The 23390-nt window shown below is 52.9% G+C and overlaps 1 protein-coding gene across 6 annotated transcripts; it reads right to left on the reverse strand.

The window, feature by feature from the left end:
* Positions 1–1824: 1824 nt before the first annotated feature.
* KCNIP2 (potassium voltage-gated channel interacting protein 2) lies at positions 1825–21841 on the reverse strand. 6 transcript variants are annotated; one of them, XM_039465289.2, is made up of 10 exons: positions 21271–21836; positions 7009–7104; positions 5674–5727; positions 4923–5047; positions 4478–4547; positions 4236–4306; positions 3997–4104; positions 3735–3839; positions 3535–3597; positions 1825–3247 (listed from the first exon to the last, which is right to left on the reverse strand). In XM_039465289.2, the coding sequence occupies exons 1-10, from the start codon at positions 21341–21343 to the stop codon at positions 3200–3202; spliced, it is 813 nt and encodes a 270-aa protein (XP_039321223.1). In that variant the 5' UTR covers positions 21344–21836; the 3' UTR covers positions 1825–3199. The 6 variants fall into 6 exon arrangements, with proteins under 6 accessions (XP_039321223.1, XP_039321224.1, XP_003922320.1 ...); XM_039465290.2 differs by lacking the exon at positions 3735–3839 and having other exon boundaries at positions 21271–21841; XM_003922271.4 differs by lacking the exon at positions 5674–5727 and having other exon boundaries at positions 21271–21834.
* Between the last annotated feature and the right edge of the window lie 1549 nt (positions 21842–23390).

Consider the following 23390-nt stretch of genomic DNA (forward strand, 5'->3'; position numbering starts at 1 on the left):
GTGCAGTGGTGCCATCTTGGCTCACTGCAACCTCCGCCTCCCAGGTTCAAGTGATTCTCTGGCCTCAGCCTCCCAAGTAGCTGGTATTACAGGCATGCGCCACCACGCCCAGGTAATTTTGCATTTTTAGTAGAGAGAGGGTTTTACCATGTTGGCCAGGCTGGTCTTGAACTCCTGACCTCAAGTGATCCACCTGCCTTGGCCTCCCAAAGTGATGGGATTAGATGCGTGAACCACCACACCCGGCCTAGATCACAGGGTCTTAACTTAAGACCCACAGATGAGCTATATCAGAGATATAAAACTGCATGGGAATTCTTGCATTTTCTTTCTTTCTTTTTTTTTTTTTTTTTTTTTTTTTTGAGAGGGAGTTTCGCTCTTGTTACCCAGGCTGGGGTGCAATGGCGCGATCTCAGCTCACCACAACCTCCGCCTCCTGGGTTCAGGCAATTCTCCTGCCTCAGCCTCCTGAGTAGCTGGGATTACAGGCACGTGCCACCATGCCCAGCTAATTTTTTATATTTTTAGTAGAGACGGGGTTTCACCATGTTGACCAGGATGGTCTCAATCTCTTGACCTCGTGATCCACCCGCCTCCCAAAGTGCTGGGATTACAGGCTTGAGCCACCGCGCCCGGCCTTGCATTTTCTTTCTTCTAGATAGTGGGCTTACACCTTTTATCAAATGTTTATGCTGATAACTCAAAGGAACCCAAGGACCCGAAGAGCAGATGGTTCTTTGATGATACAAGCAGAGAACACAGATGATGAAACAATGGACGCTGAAGTGAGTTTTTGCTTTTTGGACAACATATCCCTTCCCTTGACTTTGTCATGAGGGAGGAAAAGGCCTGATACTCCTCCTGTGGGTGGTGAAGCTTAATTGAAGCTTAATCACCACATAATGGTAACCCAGAGAAAGGATGAAAGAAATCTACCATTGGTGGGTACCTCTCCAGAAGCAGAACAAATAAAGAGTGGGAACACACAGAAAGTTCGTGTCATCCTTTGTGCCATCTGCCTCATGGTGGCCTGCTTTGGGTCCATTCCATCTAATTCCTTCATCATTCCTGGCTGCAGTATGGACACAAAAAAGATTTATCTACACTGGAGGAAAGGTTGGAATCTTGACACAAAGAAACTTTCATTTCAACCTCCTTTGTTGACACAAAGAAACTAAAGGGAGGGGCTGGGCATGTTGGCATATGCCTGTAATTCCAGCACTTTGGGAGGCTGAGGCAGGCAGATCACATGAGGTCAGGAGTTTGAGACTAGCCTGGCCACCATGGTGAAACCCTGTCTCTACTAAAAATACAAAAATTAGCCAAGCATGGTGGCACACAGCTGAAATCCCAGCTAATTGCTTGAACCCAGGAAGTGGAGGCTGCAGTAAAGCCAAGAATCACCACTGCACCACAGCCTGGGCAACAGAGTGAGACTCTGTCTCAAAAAAAAAAAAAAAAAAAAAAAAAGAAACTAAAGGGAGGCCCTCAAAAACATGCACTTTGAGATTAACTAAAAAGTCAGTAAATTAGAAATCTGTGATTCAACTTGTAAGAATGTCAGCCAAAAAAACAGCTTGCTTGGCACAGTCTTCGGGACATCAGTGTCCTGTCCTTCCTTCCTTGTCTCCTCTCAGGTTGTGTGGGAGGGAGATTCATGGGGGAGCCTGAGGTTGGATGTGTCTCAGTCTCATACCAAGGTCTGGCCAACTATGGAAAAGAAAGGCACTTTCTTGGTTATCTAAAAGGCTGCAGGTGCATGAGTTAGAGGTTGTGTGGTATTTGTGGGGTGGGAGGGAGAAAAGGCAGAGACGGCAGCCTGTGCATAGTCATTGTGTTTTATTAGATCTTGTATATTTCTTATTTTACAAAATATATAGAAGAGCCCAAAATGCAAAGCAGTCAACAGTCTTCTGATGGGGAAAGGGGGCTCTCTGGGGGCCCTCCCCTCGGATTCTGGCTGACTGGGAAGGTAAGCTGAATAGGACGAGCAGGTGTGCTAAGGGGTGGCAGCATGGCTGGGGTGCTGACAGTGGGGTTGGAACCTGGGTCCTATGGTCCCTGCCCTCTAGGTGTGCTAAGGGGCATCTCTGGGTAGACTGAGTAGAGCAAGAGGAGACCCTAAGGAACCGAGGAGGTTATCTGGGGGGTTGAGTAGAGCCCAGGTTGATTGAAGATTCTGGTGAATGCCCCCACACTAGGTTAAGAGGCTATGCCTGCCCCCATACTTCCCTCTCCCTTCTAAGGCATCCACTGTGGGGAGTGATAGGCCCAAGTTCAGGAAGGCCCTTAGTCTATAGAGAACATGGGAAAGAAAAACTCAAGTCATAGCCATCAACAGGGACTCTGAGCAGAGAGGGTGGGATGAAACTTTGGCAGGCATCAGCCAGGACATCTCCCATCCACATTCCCTTGCCATGACCACCACCAACACATGCAGGAAGGAAGGAGAGGAATTAATGCCAGGGAGGAGCCAGATCTCCAGCCCCATGCTCTCCATGGACACCGAAGAGGGTGTGGAAAACTTCTGGGTCATTTCCAAAAAGACAAAATCTTCTGCAAAGCCTGGAAACTTGTATTTTGATGGCCCGTGGTAGCAGACGTTTTGAACTTGGAGCTATAACCTGGTATGCCTGAGCACTCACAATCTGTCCAGGCCTTTCTACTCAACCCCAGCCACTCCCTAGGACTTACCCATTGACTCAGGCCCAATATTTCTCCCTATACATTCTTGTCCCCCTCCCACAGGACTCTCAAAGGCTGGTCTGAAAAGCCAGCCAGTGCCAAGAATAGAGCATTCTCTCTGAGAAGTGAGTCTTAGGGGAAATTTTTATGAGGTCAGGGATGGGGAAGCACCATAGCAGGAGACATCTGTCTAGTGTTGTGGTTTCTAGAGTGGGGGTAGGAGGTGGGGAACCACTCAATTCCTACAGGAGGGGCACTCTTAGCACTGGGTGTCAGGCAGGAAGGTGGTGAGAGCTGGTGGGAGTTGGCAACACCCTCCAGATGCACTCTGCCCACTCTCTGGACCCTTTAGCTCCAGCGATCTGGACTACTGAATCCCCAAGCTCTTGGATCCCTACAGCCCCCAGAGAGGGCTAGGACGAGGATAGACCTAGGAAGAGAAGGGTGAGGTCCACCTGGACTAGGGCTAGATCCTGGTGCCCCCAGGAAACACTGACCCCCCTCTCCTGGGGGACTAGATGACATTGTCAAAGAGCTGCATGGACCTCATGATGTTCTCATCCTGTGGCCATGGTGTGACAAGGCAGATTGAAGAAAGAGAAAGAGAAAGAGCTTATTAGAGACAGGGAGAGGGACACTGAGTCAGAGATGGGGACATTCAAAGGCACAGAGGAAGGAGATGCCCAGAGAGTCCTGAGATAGGGAAGGGGTCAGCTTCCCACAAAGGAATAGGATTGACATGAGGGGGTGAGGTAGGGAGGTAGTATTCTGCCCAAAGAAGCTTTTGCCTACATTACTGAATCAGGCCCGAGTCCTGGTCAGGGTAACGTAGATGGCAGGGAGCTGTACCTTTTGACAAGACTCAATGAATTCCTCAATAGTCACCACACCATCCTTGTTTCTGTCCATCTTCTGCAAAAAGGTAGTCAGGCAGGGAGAACAGGAGGAATGGCAAGAGAGAGGCAGACAGAAGTCCAGTGAGTTCCCTGCTGATTCTTGGCCTCCTTCCCTTCACTCCAGGGCCCTCCAGCCTACCCAGTCCCAAGCACCTGGAAGAAGCTCTCCACGTGTTCCCTTGGGGCCTCTTCCCGGAGTGCAGGGTATGTGTACTTGCCCATCATATCATAGATGGACTTCATGATGTCAAGCATTTCCTGTTAGGCCAAGAGAGAAGAGGCTCCTTCCTCAGAGCCTCCATCCTCCCTTGATCCCTTGCTTGTGGGCATATGTGGGTCATATTTCCCTCCCATCACCCTCTGCACACCGCCCCCATAACCGCCACAGCCCATCAGCCCTTCAGTTGCCCTGCACCTCCTTGGTGATGCAGCCGTCCTTGTTGAGGTCGTACAGGTTGAAGGCCCAATTCAGCCTGTCATCTACAGTTCCCCGAAGAATCACCGACAAACCAGCCACAAAATCCTGGGAAGGAGGGAGGAGGGAGCTGTGTCTTCAGGTACTCTTCACCCAACCCCTTCTCTGGGTTTGGCCTGGAGATCCTGGCCCTGAAGTCCCAGGAAACAGGCTTCCCTGGTCCACCTTGCTCAGCTCACCTCAAAACTGACCGAGCCATCATGGTTGGTGTCAAAGGCATTGAAGAGAAAAGTGGCATAGGTGCTGGAGTCTGCAGGGTGAGTGTGGAGAAGTAAGTTGACTTCCACACAGGAGAGGACTTCCTCCCTCCGTGGAGCTCCCCATACCCCCCATCACCTTGGCATTCCCAGCCCCTCCAGAAATCCTCCCTGGCTCAGACTAGAGATGGACAGCTTCTCCCCCTTGGGCCTTGTCCCCTCACCTCCTTGAGGAAAGAACTGGGAGTAAATCTGCTTGAAGTTCTCCTCGTTGACAATTCCGCTGGGACATTCCTGGAAGGGGAGGGGACCAGGCTGAGGGCAGAGACAAAAATCCCCTTCCATTCACCCCCACCTCCCTCTGTGGTCCAACACTCCCAGGGAAGGGGAAAATCTTCAAGCCTCCAGAGGACTCACATGGCTCATGTGATAGGAAGCAAGACTTCTTTCCCAGGGCACAAATGAAAGACATGGAACGAAACTGGCAGTCTACAGGTGCCACTTCCTTTATGGACCTGCCCTGAACGTCCAGCAGGAAGTTCGGTCTCAGGGCCCCGCCTCCCTTCCGCCCGCACCTCAAGCACCCAAGCCATGCTTTGTGGGAAACTGTGGACCAACCCGGGTGCTTCTGTCCCACCCTCGCTGAGTTTGGCCTCGCCTTGCACTCACGTTCTTGAAGCCCCGGTACAGGACCTGCAACTCCTTGCGAGTGAACTTGGTTTGCTCCTGCAGCTGCTCCAGACCCTCGGGCCGGTGACATACGGTAGACAATTCAAACTCATCCTCCACGCTGTCTGCAGGAGCGGTAGGGAGGACAGCCGCGCCTCAGGCCCGGCCTCCGCGACCCCTTTTCAACTCACTGACCCCATTCATTCACCCTCCTCCCAGTCCCATCCGATGCCGGAGACCAGACTGCCAGTTCTCTGGGTCCCTAGCTGAGGACGCTGAGGCAAGGAGAAAAGATACTCCCATCTTCGAAGTCTATGAGCGGGCCAAGGCTAGGCCTGGCCCCAGAGCCAGGGATCCGACTCAGTGCTTGCCCCTGGGTCCTGGATCCCTGGTTGGATGGGAAGGCCTCCAGCTGCCTCTTCGTTTCAGAAAGTGGAGTGGTAAAAGTGCGTTCGAGAGGGGGCGTCTGAGGGTCAGAGCTCTGGGCCTTCGGTGACCAACTCAGATTCGCCCAGCCCCACCCAGCCTTGCCCCACCCACCCCCTCCCCTCGCCCCGCCCCGCCCCGTCTATCCCAGCCAGCCATGCCTGAGCCATGCCCCGCCCAGCTCAGCCAACCTCCATCCACACCCCACACCCGGCCCCAACTCAGTCCCGCCCCGCCCCCATGTCCAGCACCCAAGCAAGTACCCCCAACAAGCGCTCGCATGGCCGTCCCGCCCAGCCCCGCCCCCACCAGGAGCATAAGTCACCTGGGTCCAGCAGGCGGGGTCTGTGGGGGCGGAGGGAGGCTGGGGCGGCTAATGCTGAAGGGAGCGAACTGTCACCGAGAAAGCGGAAGACCCGGCCAACTGCAAACACACACTTCGCCCCTCACACTCACAGCAAACCTCACACCCCAGCCCGCGCAAAGGCACACCCAACAAGCACAGACACACACGAAATGGACCCCACGCACACAAGTTTGCGGGACTCACACCTGACCTTTTCCGAATCCACCCCCGTGTGGGACCCAAGTCCAACATAACAGCACACTCAAATAAGTACAAAACGGGCCTTTATGGCTTGCAAAATGCAGTATATCCTATGAGTTGGGAAAGGCCCAACTGAGGAAACGGAGACCTAGAGACGAAGCGAGGTGACTCAACTCGAGATCACTCAGCAGGGAACCAGGCTGGGACAGAAAACCCAAATACCCTGGCGTCTGGAGGAGGGTGGGTGCCATCCTCTATATCCGTCACCGTCCGTTCGAGGCACGGGCAACACATATCAGTGGGGACAACACAACACAGTGGGGACAGGGCGGCCACAGAGTTGCATACACTAACCCAGTTAAGCCACATACGGACCCTCACGGCCGCCTGGTCTCGCCACAGCCACACAAGCTCAAGCCTCAGTCCGGTCACACTGGTCACGCCCACACTCTTGGGTCCCACCAAGTTTTGCTGGAGCAGTGACGCCCACACGCACTCGGGCCCCGCCCCCAGCTGACCACGCCCACGCACGCTGGTACCAGCCACGCGCACACACAGTAGCCACGCCCCCTTATGCTTTAGCCCAGCCAGCGCCCACCCCTGTTCCCCGCGCGCGCGCACAAACACACACACACACACACACACACACACACACACACACACAGGCCTGGACACGCCCCCATACACACCCGCAGGCCTGGGGCATGCACGCACATACACATACACAAACGCAGGACTGGGGCGCACCCCCCCCACACGCAGGTCTGGGACATGCGCATGTACACACACACACACACACACACACACACACATGCAGGCTTGGGGCACGCCCCCCCATACACACCCGCAGGCCTGGGGCATGCATGCGCACACACATACACACGCAGGCCTGGGTACACCCCCCCCCACACGCAGGCCCGAGACATGAGAGCGCACACACACGCAGGCCTGGGGCACGCGCCCCATACACACCCACCGGCCTGGGGCATGCAGCGCACACACATACACACACGCAGGCCTGGGGCACACACACATACGCGCAGACCTAGGGCGTGCGCGCACACGCACGCACACATTGGGCCCCGCCCCCGGAAGCACAGGAGAGGCACTTGCTTTCACTGACTGAGGGCAGAGCTTGGGGCCCGCAGCACGGCAGCAGCTTGAGGAATCGCTGCTTCAGCGCTTTTTTAGTGGGCCCTGGAGGGTGGCCTGGGAAGAGAGAAGACCCCAGGAAGGCACATTAACTCCCATTGTCCCTCTGTTTCGTGTCCCCTCCCCACCAATCACAAATCAACCCCATCTGGGGACGGGATGGGGGGGAGGAATTGAAGTGGGGGAAGGGTGGCTGGAATAGGGTTAGGGGAGCCCAGTGGGTCCACAGAGGTGAGACTCAGGCACTTTGTTTAATGGGATGAGGCCGTTGACAGGGAGACGGCAAGGAGGAGGTGGCAGTGGCCTCAGTGTCTTTGCTGACCTAGTGCCCTTGGCTCAAGTGCCATGGCTGGATCTCTCAGGGTGACGTCCAACCCAAGGATTGCCTGGGTAGGAACACCTCTCTCATACACACACCTATGATGACAGGCATGTACAGTGACATGTAGAATGATAAATCACAGTGATGGATGCCAGGGCGACAGCTTGATATCCACACCTGATGGTCTAATATGCATGCTCCAAAACACAAACACACACACACACACGACTATGATCTGGTACTCCTTAACCTAAACATATACAAATGAGACCTAAGTAAAACAGGGTGCACACACATGGAGACCCACACAGGCCATCTCTCACACAGCATGATCAAACCACACAAGAACACACAATGCCTCTAGACATCATGACACATGAGTCTACTAAGAACACTGTGACACATTGTGACCTTATAACATGATACATTTGAAAACCTTCATGACACATACCCATATCATACTGTGACCTGGGTCCCCATGACACTCAGATATCTAAGGCTGTACCTCACCCATAGAGGCTTCATTTTTCCTGGGTACACCCAGTTTTCTTTCTTGTAATCCCTTCTCATTCCAAGGTGACCAGAATCTTCCTGCCAAAGGGCAGGGTTCCTCATCAGCTAACTCATCTACCCTAAATTGCAGCCCCTACCCAGCCCTTTCCAGTATGGCTTGGTCTTTGAAGGTAAAATAATAGCAGACTTTGAGACAATAAGAGATTTGGAGGTGAGTATTTTGGTGTATTGTGGGGCTATCCAGGGCCCACTGATCACAACTCGCCTTCCCCTCTTTTCCCCTTATTTCTGCACATGTCCTGCAGCTCTGACTGACTGGAGGACCCTCAGTATTAGTGCGTGCGTGTGTGTGTGTGTGTGTGTGTGTGTGTGTGTCTGTGTGTGTGTGTGTCTGTGTCTGTGTCTGTGTCTCCCAGCTGCACTGCATCCAGATTCCTGGGTCACAGTCCACCGGATCTGACACAGTGGCTAAAGTCAGCCTCAGTCCATTCCTGGAGGGGTCTAACTTCCTTTGGTTAAAGGTTACTCTCCCTTTAACCAGGAGCCTGGATAGGAGCCTGGAGAGGCAAGGCGGGTAAGTAACCACCTCCTCCCCTTCAACATATCCTTACCTCCTCCCACCCCAGGAGCCATGGAGAGGTGGGAGGGAGGCGGTGGACCAGGCAGGGGGATCGATGGAGGCCTGGCCTCTGGCCCAGGGCTCCATTAGCCTGGACTCTGGTTTCCCGAAGCCGGATTGCACCTGGGGCTTCCAATGGTGAAGTTGCCCGACTTAGGGGTGGCTCTCCTGCTCCCCACCCCAGCCCCTACCTGTTTCCAAGCCTCCGTCTCCTCTAAAGGTGGGAAGAGAATGGCTGCCTGGGATTCCCAGATGACCCTCTTCCCCCTTTCCCATCTAAATTGGATGGTAAGTTAGAGCTCAATCAACTTCACCTTTTCCAGATAGAATAAGAACAAGCTCACCCCAGCTGTCCCAGTTCATCTCAGTCCAAATCCCTGTTCCCCACTCCACCCCAATAAAGGCAGCAGAGCATGGAGGGTGAGCTAGGAGTTTTCTGCCCTTACTGAACCCTAGAGCAGGCAATTCATCGACCTTCCTCTTGTTACTAGCTTCCTTCATATTTTTCCAGTTCTTCCAGGTATCTACCCTGCAGTGCCCCGTGGTTCTGGCCTGTCTTCCTGTCCCTGGTGGCACTGAGAAACACCCATGCCATGGAGCTACACAGTTCTTGCCGTGAAGAGGAGGCGGAGGTCAAAACTCCCAAGGGGGAAGCAGAAGTGCTCTCCTCTCCACCCCAATATTACTCTCCTTACTGACTTTGGGGTAGAGTGGGGAGGGGAGTTGATTTTTCCACTCCCAGTGTCTAGGCCTTGGAGACCATTCTGCCCTTGGATCCTGATAGGAGCCTGGAGAGGCAAGGGGGCTTGGGAAGCAGGGTCCCTGATCTGATCCACTCCTCATCCCTAATCAGAGCTGGGCTATAAGTATCTCCATCACAATGTTCGCACTCTTTTCCCTCCAGAACCCACCTCCTCCCAAGCCTTGGGTATGGAGCTGATGTATTCTCAGGGAACTCTGCAAACAGGCACATACACAACCTGATACTCAAAGAGGCTCAGCCACACGCTGTGCCGCTCAGGCCTGGCCACATCCACCATCTTACAAAGCCACATGCCCTGTCACTCTCACACATACAGCCACATCCCTCTCCCACACACAGGCTCACACAGTTACATACTTTGTACTCTCTCACATACAGAACACAGAGTCACACCCTGTGTCTCTCACACACGGAGCCCATACATCCCATAAGCTACACTGCACAGATGGAGGTGTGGAGAGAATGCACAGGCACTGTGGTGGGCCCCTGACTCCAAAAAGGACCGCCCAGAAATCTAGTATTATCTCAGGATCCCTGGAACCTCCCTCTTCTACTCCAGACACTCCTTCCCTATCTCCAGACCCCTCCTGGTATCCCCCAGAATCCCCTTTCCACCTCATCTCCACACCCCAGTCCTTCCACACTGTACCCCTCATCACCTCCTGACACCTTATCCTCTAGATTTCCTCCTCCCTCCATATCTACTCCTCAAGGCCTCCTCTTCCCCTCTGCCAGATGTCGTACCCCCCAGGCACCCCTACTCACCTTGCAGCTGCCTGTCCCATCACTCACCTGCTCATCCCTGTCCCCAGTCATGAAGACGGAGAAATATCCCCTCCCCAGTGCTGTGGGGCAGCAGCTCAGATGTGCCAGGACACCTGGATTACCTTCCAAGGAGACAGGCTCAAAGAGGCCAAACTGCTCCAGGACCTTGACAAACAGAGCGAGGACCACGAGCACAGCAACCATCTCCAGCCCTTCCAGGTTCATGGTGGGCCTGGGGCATGGCCCCTACAGGGCTGAGGTTCAGACACGCCGGCTGGCTGCCTCACAGCACCTCCCCCTCAGGCTCCCCAGCCTGAGTAGGACCGCCTGCGGCCTCCCTCCCCCTCTCCCTCCCTGGGTCTCCTCCCTCTCCCCTCTCACCCCGCCTCTGCCCCACAAGCCTCCCAACCACAGCCGCCGCCTCTTCCTCTTCACAGGGCCACCTCAGCCTTTGGACTGGCACCTCCTCGGGAACCTTTGGTGCAAAGAATAGGGACCACGACAGGACAAGATATGGGCCAGAGGAGGGAGGGGGCAGTGACCTGCCTCTGTCCCCGAGGAGTGCTTCCCCTAGACATCCTGTGGCTAGTCTGTGCCAAAGGGAAGGGGGCACAAGGAGGAGCTGAATTTAGGGAGAAGACACAGAAGGGCAGGGTGTATGTGTGTGAGAAACCACCATCTGCACGTGTATAAGTAATCAGATGCATGGGTCAGAACATGTTACAGTGGCCGGGTGTTTCCTGTGTGTATATTCCTGTTTGTCAGTATGGGAGTGCGTATGTCTCCTCTTATGTGTGTGTCTTTGTTCGCTTACACGTGATTGTGCACCTGTCGCAAAGGTGTGTGTCTGGTGTATGGTTATGCATTTCAACTCTTACACATATAGGTATGTGAGCCAGTGTCTGGTCTGCATGTGTGGGAGTGTGTTGGAGTATTCGTGAGTGTGCATAGGGAGTGAGGTTTTTGTGTTTTAGTAGGGTTGTAGGATGTGGGTCTGAAGTTTGTTAGGTATGGGTGTGTCTTAATTTGGAGGGTGGGTCTACCGTGGCGTCATTGTATTGGCATGGAATTGTATGAGAATGGGGGGAGAAGTTAGCGACCTCTCTTGCTAGGAGGACACCATCGGTATCGATTTGGTTGCCATGGAGACTGTGAGGAGGAAAGCACTCTCTTCCCACAGGTCACAGACAGTGAAACTGAGGCCCAAGGGAGGGGGGATAAGATCCAGTAGTCTAGGCAGAAAAAGGCCACTTAACCCCATCAAGACCCTCTGGGGAGGGGACTTATTGCAGCTGCCTTTGGGGCCAAGAGATCCAAGCTTCTTGCGAGGATGGAGACTGTGTTGGCTCCTTCTGGCTGGGACCTCATCCAGGAGATGCAAAGCCCTGCCTGTTCCTCAGGAACTGTTATTGAGCTGATAGAGAAGCCCAGCTGCTGTAGGAGGGAAATCTGAACCCTCTAAGGGGGCCACCTCTCTGGCCAGCATCCCTAGAGTCCCTCCCTCCTCTTCCCTGGCCCTTCTTGGTGGGTGGGAGGGTGTGTAGAGAGGTAGGGAGAGGTCTACAGAGACAATAAGAAACAAGACTAGGCCTCTGGGTCAGTAACAGCATTACTACCACTGCTGGCTAATGGTGACTGACCATTCACTATATACTAGATAACGCGCTCTGTGCTTACAGGCACTGTAACACCGAATTTTCACAATAAACCTATGAAGGCAGCATTATTATCCTTGTATTACAGGTGGTGAAACTAGGTCAAAGATAAGCAAATCTCCAAGATCAGAGCTTCACTTTTAACCCAATCTGACTCTGAGCCTTCACTCTAAACCACCACACTACACTGGCTCCCTTCTTAGAAAGCTGTCCCACACAGGAGGGCCAATTTAGGGGGACTGGCCCCAGAAGGAGCCCTCCCTCTTGTCCAGCTCTTGGATGACTTGTGTCTCAGCCCAATTTGTGGGGTGGGGACCAGTCCCTATGGCCCCAGTTCAGGTTGGCTGATCTGCAGTTCTAAATAGTCACCACCAGGGGGCAGGCGTCCAACCTCACATGCCTCTTCCCTGTCCTAGGACCCGCCCCATGCAGAGAAGGTGTGGGAAAATGATGCTTCATACAGGCTTTTCTTCTTTTTTTTTTTTTTTTTTTTTTTTTTTTTGAGACACGGTCTCACTCTGTCACCCATGCTAAAGTGCAGTGCACTAACGATTCTCGTGCCTCAGCCACCTAGTAGCTGGGATTACAGGCATGTGCCGCCACTTCCAGCTGATTTTTATATTTTTGAACTTGAACTCTGGACCTCAGGTGATCTGCCCGCCTTGGCCTCCAAAGTGCTTGGATTACAGGCGTGAGCCACCACGCCCGGCTGATTTTTATATTTTTAAGTAGGGTTTCGCCATGTTGGCCAGGCTGGTCTCAAACTCCTGGCCTCAAGTGATCTGCCCACCTCGGCCTTCCAGAGTCCTGGAATTCTAGGCGTCAGCCACCATCCAGCCTCAAACAGGCTTGGTCTTCTGTTCCACTCCCTTCTCCTAGGAAAAAGTCTATTCAAACGTTGCTTACAGTTTCTCACATCTTAGAGGTTACTTATTTACAGATGAAACCAGCAAATATCTCCCTATGACTATCCAACTTCTACCCCTCGCATTTAATATTCTTCCCTCTACCCTCATCAGGGTAGATACTTTTGTTTCAGCCAGTTTAGCCTCCTCGCTGTAGCCCAAATACACCAAACTCTGTCCTATCTCTGTGCTTTGCTCTTACCATCTCTTCTGCCAGGGCTGTCCTTCCTTCTGCTCTTCCTCTTATCTATCCACCACAGGCAGCTTAAATTCCCTTCCCCTCAGGGCCTCCAGCCTTCAGTTGTCTACCAGTAACCTGAATTCCTACTAAATTCCTTGCAGAGGACTCAAAACTCAGCAGGGAATTCTGTAATGTTATCAGTGGGAACAGTAAAAGGTTGTGTAGCATAGTAGGTGATAGGGTGCCAGACTCCCTAAGTTCAAATCCCAGCTTTGCAACTTGCATTAACTAGATGGGCTCTCAACCTCTGTATACCTCAGTTTCCCATCTCATATGGTCATTGGGAAGAGGGGGTGATAAAATAATACATGGAAAGTTGTTAGAATAACACCTAGCACAGGCTGAGCATGGTGGCTCATGCCTGTAATCCCAGTACTTTGGGAGGACAAGACAGGCAGACCACTTGAGGTCAGGAGTTCGAGAACATTCTGGCCAACATGGTGAAATTTTGTCTGTACTAAAAATATAAAAATTAGCCTGGCATGGGGGCACACATGCCTGTAATCCCAGCTACTCAGGAGGCTGAGGCAGGAGAATCACTTGAGCCCAGGAGGCAGGGGTTGCAGTAAGCCAAAATAGTGCCACTGCACTCCAGCCTGGGTGACAGAGCAAGACTACATCTCAAAAATAAAGAATAACATCTAGCACAGAGTAACTGCTGAATAAGTGTTTGCTACCATTATTAATAACATAATACTCCCCCGTTACATTTCTATAGCTTTTTTTTTTTTTTTTTTTTCCATGGAGTTCCACTCTTGTTGCCCAGGCTAGAGTGCAATGGTGCAATCTCAGCTCACTGCAACCTCCGCCTCCCAGGTTCAAGCAATTCTCCTACCTCAGCCTCCCAAGTAGCTGGAATTACAGGTATGTGCCATCATGCCCAGCTAATTTTTTGTATTTTTAGTAGAAACAGTGTTTCACCACATTGGTCGGGCTGGTCTCTAACTCCTGACCTAAGGTTATCCACCTGCCTCGGCCGCCCAAAGTACAGGCAGGAGCCACTGTACCTGGCCATTTCTATAGCTCTTAACAGTTCATAAAGCACTTCCACAAACACTATTATCTTGATGGCTTCTCATAACAACCTCATGAGATGGGCAGTGAATAGTATTGTACACATTTTACTAATGAGGTAAATGAGGCTCAGAGAGGTAAAAGGACTTGCTTGAGGTCACCCAGCTAACAGGGTATGAGGCTGCGATTTGAGCCCAGATTTCTCTCCATCGGTCTTGTTTCCTCAAAGACATTCTAACTTCCTGGAGAGCAAAGATGTTAAAAGAAAAACAAAACAAAACAAAAACTGGTCCTACACAAATTGAGTGCCAGGCTCTGAGCTACTGCTTGTGCAACGAAGGCGAACCAAATATGCTCTCACTGGGTAGGGAGAGACAGCCCCACTGAGAGAACTCTAAGGAATCTACTTATTCAAAAAATATTTGTGGCCGGGTGCAGTGATTCATGCCTGTAATCCCAGCACTTTGGGAGGCCAAGGTGGGTGGATCATGAGGTCAGGAGTTCAAGACAAGTCTGGCCAAAATTGGCGAAACCCACTCTCTACTAAAAATATAAAAAATTAGCCAGGCGTGGTGGTGCACCTGTAATCCCAGCTACTATGGAGGCTGAGGCAGAGAATTTCTTGAATCCGGGAAGCAGAGGTTGCAGTGAGCCAAGATCGCGCCACTGCACTCCAGTCTGGGCGACAGAGTGAGACTGTCTCAAAAAAAAATTTTGTGGCATGCCTATAGGTGATAGGAGCTGTTATAGGCAGGTCATGGGATGAGTTATAGCAAAAGCTTCTTAACTGGGAGGTCAGGCTCAAACATCAACTGTCCATCTTAACAAGGAGATCAACATTTGGTCAGGAATGATGGGTGGCTCACACCTGTGATCTTAACACTTGGGAAGCTGAGGAGGGTGGATCAGGAGTCCCATCCCAGCCTGGGCAACATGGCAAAACCCTGTCTCTACAAAAAATTAGCCTGGCTTGGTGGTGCACACTTGTAGTCGAAGCTACTTGGAAGGTTGAGGTGGGAGTTCCAGGCTGTAGTGAGCCATGACTGTGCTACTGTACTGCAGCTTAGATGACAAAGTGAAACCTCTGTCTCAAAATAAATAAATAAATAAAGAGATGACATTTATCCAACACATTTTGTGTCCTGGATGCTTTACGTGTAGTATCTCACTGAGTCCTCATAATAAGCCTGAGCGGTAGGATCTATTATTTCTGTTTTTACAGCTGACATAGTCAGAGTGAGTAGTAGTATACCCACTTTGCAGATGAAGAAATTGAAGCTCCCCACTTCGGAAAAAAGAGTGATTTTTTTTCCCCCAAAGATAACAGCTGACATGCTACTAAAGAATTAGTTTGGCCTGGCATGGTGGCTCACACCTGTAATCCTAGCACTTTGGGAGGCCCAGGCAGGCAGATCACTTGAGTTTAGGAGCTTAAGAACACCCTGGGCAACATGATGAAACCCTTTCTCTACAGAAAAACACAAAAATTAGCTGGGTGTGGTGACAGGCACCTGTAGTCCCAGCTACTTGGGGGGTTGAGGCCAGAGGATTGCTCGAACCCAGGAGGCAGAGGTTGCAGTGAGCCGAGATCACACCACTGCACTCTAGCCTGGGCAACAGAGTGAGACCCTGTCTCAAAAAAAAAAAAAAAAAAAAAGAGTTTAACCAGAGTCAGTGATCTGTCGGCTCTCTCAGGCAGTCTCTCAGTCTCTCAGGGTGTCAAGGAATCCTAGGTGACTAAAGCTTAGTTTATGTAAGGGAGCTATATGGGTAATAAAATAAAAAAGGGTCAGATTCCATGAAGCCTCGAATGCCAAGCCAGACTATTTGAATTGAAAGGGGCCCCACAAAAGCACCTCCTTGCTCCCTGCTGCTGATTCACGGAGGGACAGACAGGTGACTTGCAGCCAGTTGCCCTGGCCCTGGCCCCTTCTCTTCCTAACTCCCACTCTCAACTCTCTGAGACTTCAACCCAGCCTTGCCAGGACTCATGGTCCTAAATCAGCCAGGCATCCGGTGGCAGAATCTGTCAGGAGTGAAAGGATGAGCTGTTTTTCCAGGCTCTCCCTTCTCTCCACTCAGAGACTTCTCAAGTCTTCGGGTTCTGTGAGAGACTTGGCAGATCTTTCCTCCTCAAGCACCTGTGTGCCACAAATTTAGCTTTTCAATCAAAGAAATCTCAAAGAAAGCACATTAGACAGAGAGAGAAACTCCAGGGAAAACTATCTTGAGAGATGAGGTGGGCATTCCCCAGATCCCTCGTCTTACCACAGAGATATTCCTATCATTTAGTTATTTATCTGCCCCAGGCCCCAGTTCAAACATGAGTAACACTGCCTTGTGGGGGAACCCACTCTATGCAACTGTCCCACCTTTCCCAGTCTGTCTTTATACCACCCCCGCCACCACTGTTAACCTGGCCGGTGAAGATCTCAAAGCCCTTCTCTCAGTCCCCCAGACCCATGCCATTCCCAACTAGGCCAAAGACACTGCAGCCCCCAGCTGCATCAGGTGATTAATGACCTCCCTAGACGTTGGGGCTATTTTGGGTCCTGGAAGTCATGCCTGCAATGATTGAGAGCTTTCCCTGCCTGGCTCCAGCCATCTGTCACTGGAGACAGGTCCAAGCAGGGGGCTTGGAGGTTATATGCTCCCCAAAAGATTTCCAGGTTTGGTTCTAGCTCAGCACCATCCATCTCCCCTTCTTCCGGGAGGACAGATGGCAAGGAGAGGCCACCAGCCCTGCCTATACCCCAGGGGCTCAAGTGGATACCCATGGAGATTGCCAAATAACTACAGATCACAGAATGCCACGGGACTAGGTTGTTTTGGTTTCTTTGAGACCAGGTGCAGAGGGGAAGTTGGGTTCTGTGGGCCCTGCCCAAGCAGCCATAAGGAAACGCAAGTGGAGATGTGCATACACCTCAGCGGTGCTGTGGGATGTCCTCAATCCACACCTCATACACGTCACAAATCTCACACCAAGGTACAACCTCATGAAGGCTACACAACTAACTTAGAGACTCAGGAACCCTCAACCCAATCCTGAAGCACAGAATTCCATCCAAGTACACACACAGTCTTGGTGTCACCGAATCCCAGCGATTACAACCCCAGGGATACACAGACTCAGCCATACACAGCCCAGCGATGCACAACTTAGTAATGCACAATCCCATTAATACACACTTCCAGAGAGAAAACAGAGACATGCAATCCTTAAGCCACACAAATCTATCCATCCCACGTCATGCATGAACTCGCCAGCTGAGTTCATGTTGGTCTAGGCCCATCTCAGGGTTTTTCCCTTCTGGACACTGACCCTTCATCTTAAGACCCTTTCAGCCAAGAAATGCAGGAAAGGGCTGAACCTCTTCCCTGCTCTGCTGCAAGCCTCCTCCTTTCATCCCTGGGAGGCGCTCTGCCCCTTACTGGAGGCCCCCTCCTCTGCCTTCAATGAGAAGCCCTGCCCCCTCCACCATTGTGAGGGACCGGGATGCCCCCTCTCCTTTCCTCTTTGAACAGCGCTGTCTTCCTCCTGCTCTGCAAGGAAGCCCGCCCATCCCCTGCTCCACTCCTGTGAGAGCTCATTTCGGAAGCCCTTTTCTTGGAGGGATGTTGCTCCCTCCATCTATGTGAGAAGCCCTTCCCTCCCTACCTCTGCAGAGCTCCTACTCCACTTCGCTCACTTTTTGAAGGATCCTGCCCCTCCCTTCCCTTCCTCATACCTGGCGACAGCGATCCAGTCACCAGCTGGTAGAGGGATCGCGCTGCCTGCCCTAGCGGGCTCCGGCACCTGCGGGGGCATCGGTTCATGGTTTGGTGGAAAGCTCTGTGGCCAAGCTCCGCCTTCAGGGCCCGGGGCGGTCCGGTCTCCGCCCTCACCCGAGTGGGCCCTGTGTGGGCGGTGCGGGAGGGCCGGCCCGGCAGGCAGAGGATCCAAACCCTGGAGCCTTCCCATGTTCTCCTGGCCGCACGAGAGGAGCTCACCCTGGCCCCATCATGTGAAGCACCCGCCCCCAAAGTTCCTCAACTGGGCGGGGCGGGAAGGGGCAGTGAGGACTCAGCCTTCTCAGCGAGTGTTTTCTGGGTTCTGGCGGGGAGGCCAGGCAGGCGCACGTGGATTTTCAGAAAAGAGCTGGATGGGGAATGAACCGTATCTTTTATTGTCCCCTTTCGGCCTCCCTTCTCCGCCTGTCGCAATCCTCCCCGCACCCCGCCCCCATCATTTTGGCATAAAGAGCTGAAGGGGGTAAGAGGACAGAGTTGTCATGGCAACTCCCCACACTTCCACACTTTCTGGACCAATGGAAGAAAAGGCAGGAGGAAGGAGAAAGAGGCCAGTGTACTGGGGTGGCAGAGAAGAGGCGGCAGAGCTATGCCCCACTACTTTGTCTCCCAGCTCCAAATCTCCTGCTCTCATAACTGTTTCTATTTATGTCTGTCTCAGTGCGGCAGGTTCACAGACTCTACTACCATACGCTGGCTACAGCCGCATGCTTCGGGAAGAACCCCCACCCCCACCCCACTTCAGTCCCGCTGCGCCTCCTTTCCCGGACTCTGGACTCATCCCTATCAGGTTAGACCCCAAGTAAACCCTTCCAAGACCCCCCAATGTCTTCAAATTCCTGGGAAAGCCTACAGGAGAGATATAGTTCCGCTCCTTCTATGGGAATCCCATATGTCTGGTTGAAAACCCTACATTTAAGAGGTGAGAATGACCTCCTAACTCTGGGCAAATCTTGTCCGCTTGACAGCGACGGGCCCCATCGCGAAGCAGCTCCGCGTGCATGGCTCCTCGCAACCACACGGGGGCGCCCCCGCCCCGGGAACAATACTCAGGGCCGGAGGGACTCCACCGGGATCCCAGTCCAGGGATCGAGCTCAGTCCTGGCCAGCCTGGCTCCAACCCTCTCCTCATCTTCTCCTGGCCTTTCTTCCGCTCAGACAGCGCGGCCTTTCCACTCGGAACTGCACTGCTCAGCGGTCCCACCGGGCTGGGAAGACCCGAAGGATTAGACGGGGGTTCTACTGGGGCTCGGACTGTTTTTCATTTTTTTCTGAAGTCTCTACCAGCTCCGTTTTGAGCTTGGAGTGGGAATGGGGACGCAAAACGGTCGGGGGTACCCAAGATGCCCTGAGGTGTAACTTTCCAGCTGCCTCCCTGCAAGCCTGATGGGCTGGAATGACGGGGGCTGGAAACTACCCTAAATCCGATCAAAAGAATCCCATCTGCAGGGAAAGGGAGGCGAGGCCTGGAGCGCGCTTCAGCACCACGGACAACGACTCGCCTTCAGGCTTCAGCTTAGGCGTCCCCCAATGCTCACTGACGCCCACCTGCCCGCCCGCCTGCCAGCCCGCCAGCCGGCCGGGGAGTCTTTGTTAACACTGGCGTCGCAATCTGATTTGTCTCCCGCTATAAAATAAGCTGCTCTTCGAAAGGAGACCTCCTGGTAGTTCTATTTCTATTTTCCAAGTCGCGTGTGGAGCTATCTTACAGCTAGGCTGCTGCAGACCCGGCCCACAATTCTTTATGCTTGTCAACACTTGACCTTTCCATTTTCCTTGGGAGGTAGACAGGCAGGCGGGAAGTAACATTCCTTTTTACAGATGAGAAAAGTGAGGCCAGGAGAGCAAAAGTCACAGAGTTGGTGCACTCCCATTCTTGACTGACCTGACTCAGGGCATATCCAAATACAAATACTTCCCTGACCTAATCTCTTTCAAACAGCGAAGTGAGGAAGGGATGGTTTCACTAAGAGGAAGAATCCATTAAAGCTGGAAGCAAACATCGACTAATGTGATGCTAATGAAGGGCCCTAGGCCCTTACTACTCTCAAGAATCCTAAACTAGTAGTGGGAACAGAATTCACAAAGAGCTGGACATGGAGACCTTTGGATTCCATCCAGCTCTGAGGCACATATAGTATGCTCTCTCATCTGGGGCCTGCCTGAGTGACTCCCTTGATCCTGACTAGGGCCTCCCTGGGACAGTGATGGGGGTGGGAAGAGACACATACTCAAGACACCTCATCCTAGTCTCCTCCCTATTCCCAGGTCTCAATCTCACTCTCTTCAGGAAGGACAAGAATCATGGCCTCCCTCTACCTCCCCAGCTTTGTTTTGGCCTCAGGGAAGACAGCTTCCCTCCTCCCACTCTGCTGGCTTTCTAGAGCAGGCTGTACAATGAGACACACAAACACACGCACATGGAAATGTACGCAGGGTGACACAGTCACCTACACAAACACATGGATCTGCCAACCAAACCCTGGAACATGCATATGCACAGATGTACTGGTCTCACATACCTCCCCATGTGGGAAAGAGAGGATGCCCGGGCAGCCAAGTGGTTTGGGGATACATAGGGGACACCGCAAGACACTTCCCAGGCCTAGCTCTGGCTCTGGAGGTGAAGCATGAGGATGTGTTTTCCTGGGATTTGAGGGAAGTTCTGGAAGGGTTGTCAGGGGGTGAAGCATTCAGTTGTAAGAATAATCTGAGCACATGATTAGGTAGAGACAGAGAGCTGACCCAGCACTAACTGAAACCTCCCTGCAGGGGCCAGGTGCTGGAGCCATAAGGTCTCCTGGAAACCAACCTGGGCAGCTGAGCACTAGAGTCCCTCCTTGGATCCACCTGGGCTATTCGTGGAAAACTTGGTGAAGCAGTGGGGTGTGCTAAAGACCCCTATCTGCACCAGAAAGCCAGAGAGGCAGCAAGGATGAGACACGTCATGGACACTCACAGAGCCCCACTGCAGACATCACCACATGAAAGTACACCGATAGCACTCAACACTCATCTGACAATCATAAAACACAACACAACCTACTTTGACAAATGCTTGTCCAGAGGACTCATGGTCATGAAATCTTACAAAGAGACAAGCCACCCTACAGTGGAACCTGTACAGAATTACACACTTGAAACACATCGTTGCACATACAATAGAGACACATGGTCAAAACAACTTCATCAGTACAATCAGGGTCCTACGCAACCTCAAACATCTGACGAGACCATACAATTGCACTGCCAGATGCAATCGCACTTACCCTAGCTGTCACCAAGCCAAAGGGCACATGGCAACCAGCTGTGGGAGACACACACACACACACACACACACACACACGAATGACAGGCGCTCACGCACGTAACACCTCCCACTCCAGACACCCTCCCAGCCCTGTGTCACACACGCCCACACCTGCTGCCTCTCCACACCTGCCTCTTCTGCTCCTCCCCCACCCCACCCCCGGGGCCCAAGGCTTGAACCTCAGTGTCCTGCCGCCCAGACCTGCCAGGAGAGTACCTGGGAATGGGGCAGAGTGTGGGTGTGGGCCAGGCCAGGGTCACAGAGGCGGAAGGGTCTGGAGGAATGGAATCCACCCTCCCTCCCGCGACCCCCACGTCACCGACTCACCCGTGAGCTGGTCGTAAGAGCCGTCCAGGTCTCGGGAATCGGACAAACTCTCCTTGCGGCCCTGGCCCCGCATGGCCCCCGGCGCCCCGCTCCCGCCTGGGCCGTGGGAGGGGGCGCCGGGTGGCCGGGATAGGACGCTCACACGGCGCCCCCTGGCGGCCTAGTGCGCTGTCGGGGCTGGAGGAGTCTGGGCTGAGGCTGAGCCTGAGATCCGGCTCGGGGTCTGGGGCCCACCGGAGGGTCCTAGAGCAGAAGAGGGAACACTAGGCAGCAGGTGAGCGCAGAGCCGGAGGCAGAGCAGAGCTGAGCGCGGAGCCGAGCGCGGAGCCAAGCCGAGCCGCCTCTCTCCTCCCGCCCCCTCCCCGCGGCTGTCACCGCCGCCTCCCCCCTTTGGCGCTGCCGGGATTGGCTCCCCCTACCCCCGCCCCCCACACTTTGCAGCTCGGGGGAGGCACCCGGTGAAAGGGTGAACTGCAAAGTGCGGGGAAGGAGACTAGCTCTCCAACAATCTGCCCCTAAACCAGAAGTCACGGGTCTTGGGGGTGGAGAAGAGCGCGGGACAGCAGAGCCCCGCTGAAAGGAAACCCCGCCCCCAATTCTCAGACACCTTCCCCCTTCCCCCTTTCCCCTTTCCCCTTCCCTCTTCATCAGCACAGTTCCGGCTGAGGCAGAGCCGGGGGTATTGTCTTTGAGCCCCGGCTCCGTTTGCCGCCACAAAAGCCTCTATTTTCTGTTGTTCCTCTTCTCGTGTATGCATCTCTTGTGGTCCCAGACAGTCCCTACCGTGCTTAAAGCAGGTTAGGGATGCAGAGGAAGAGTCAACCCAGCGTCTAATAGTAGGCTCATCGTTGGCCAATGGACTATAATTTCATCTTCTCTCAAGTTCCAGAAGGACCTCAATTCTCACCCACACCAGGACCCCATCTCTGGAACCCATTCGCTCTCAGGGTGCCTCCTTCACTCATCTAGTGACCCCTACCCCCCATAGGCTGACTGGGAAGATAAGAAAACTAGTGACCCAGGTCAGTTTCTCAAGACACCCTTGCTCTTTTGTTTCTCCCCTGCACCCACGTTTCTGCCCTTCTCTCTTGTCACCTGTCCTGTCCTAGATTCCTTGTTTTCCGGCATATTTGGGGAGCGACTGATGGGTTTGGGGATCCAAGTCAGGATACAGAGTAGGAAATAAATGCCCTTGTTATGAAACCCTTTCCTTAAGATTAGCTCCTTTTCGACAGGCAGGGAGCTGGGCTCCCTCATGTCCCAGGAATGGCTTCTGAATGTCTGAACCCCACAGGTCTGACCTTCCTCAGGATGCTTTCTGGGCTCCTCACCCAAAAGTCCCCCAACCCCTTGCTATGAGGATGAGGGGACCTTGTCTGGTGGGTCTGAAGGAGTGACCTGTTAAGACCAAAAACTTCAGTTAAAGTGACTCAAACACACTTAATCTCTTCAATTGGCTTTCATTTCCAACCACTTGATTTAATCAACCCAGTGGGAATTGTGGCAGGAGTTCTGGCTTAAGTTGGGGGACAAGTGGCTAAGGGTAAGACTGTCTTCAGGAGCAATGCCCTGCTCTTGGATCTCCCTTGGCTCTGGAGGAGTTCCACAGACCTGGCATAGAGGCTAGGCATAGACAGTGCTTGGGCAGCTCCTGTTGAAGTTGACTTTCAGGAGAGAATGGGCACTCTCATTTGGAGTTCTTGGAATAGGTATATGTGAAGAAATTGGTCAAGAAAAGGGCCTTTACAATGGAGGGCAAGGAGTTCTCTGCTTAGTGCCCCAGGCCCTAGACCTGTCCTCATTCACTTGGAGGAAAGGCTGGCAGAAATCCAGGAGTGGCCAAATGGGTTTGCTTGTCCCCTCAGTACCACTAAGTTTGGAGATAAGGGAACTAACTCCCTTCTCTCTCCTTCCACCCAGATGGCAAGGGAGGTTACAGTTCTCTGAACCCAAGTGGGCTCTACTAAGGCCAGGAGACTGAGAGGAAAGAGAAGAGTTCACAAGGACAGGCAGAGGTCCCCTAACCAGATGGGACCAGCACCTAGGAGATCACCTTACCTCTATCTTTGAGGGATGAGTCTGGGCAATAGAGATTTAGAAGAAAAAAAAAAGTGACACTA

This window comes from Saimiri boliviensis, chromosome 12, assembly GCF_048565385.1.
Source record: "Saimiri boliviensis isolate mSaiBol1 chromosome 12, mSaiBol1.pri, whole genome shotgun sequence".
Lineage (NCBI taxonomy): Eukaryota > Metazoa > Chordata > Mammalia > Primates > Cebidae > Saimiri > Saimiri boliviensis.

Excerpts from the sequence above, each read along its gene's own strand:
- KCNIP2 (XM_039465289.2), bottom strand. The coding sequence starts at position 21,343 with ATGCGGGGCCAGGGCCGCAAGGAGAGTTTGTCCGATTCCCGAGACCTG. Across the intron at positions 4,105-4,235 it reads ATGGCTCGGTCAGTTTTGAG|GATTTTGTGGCTGGTTTGTC; the intron begins GTGAGCTGAGCA and ends CCTCCTTCCCAG. Across the intron at positions 3,840-3,996 it reads ACGGCTGCATCACCAAGGAG|GAAATGCTTGACATCATGAA; the intron begins GTGCAGGGCAAC and ends TTGGCCTAACAG.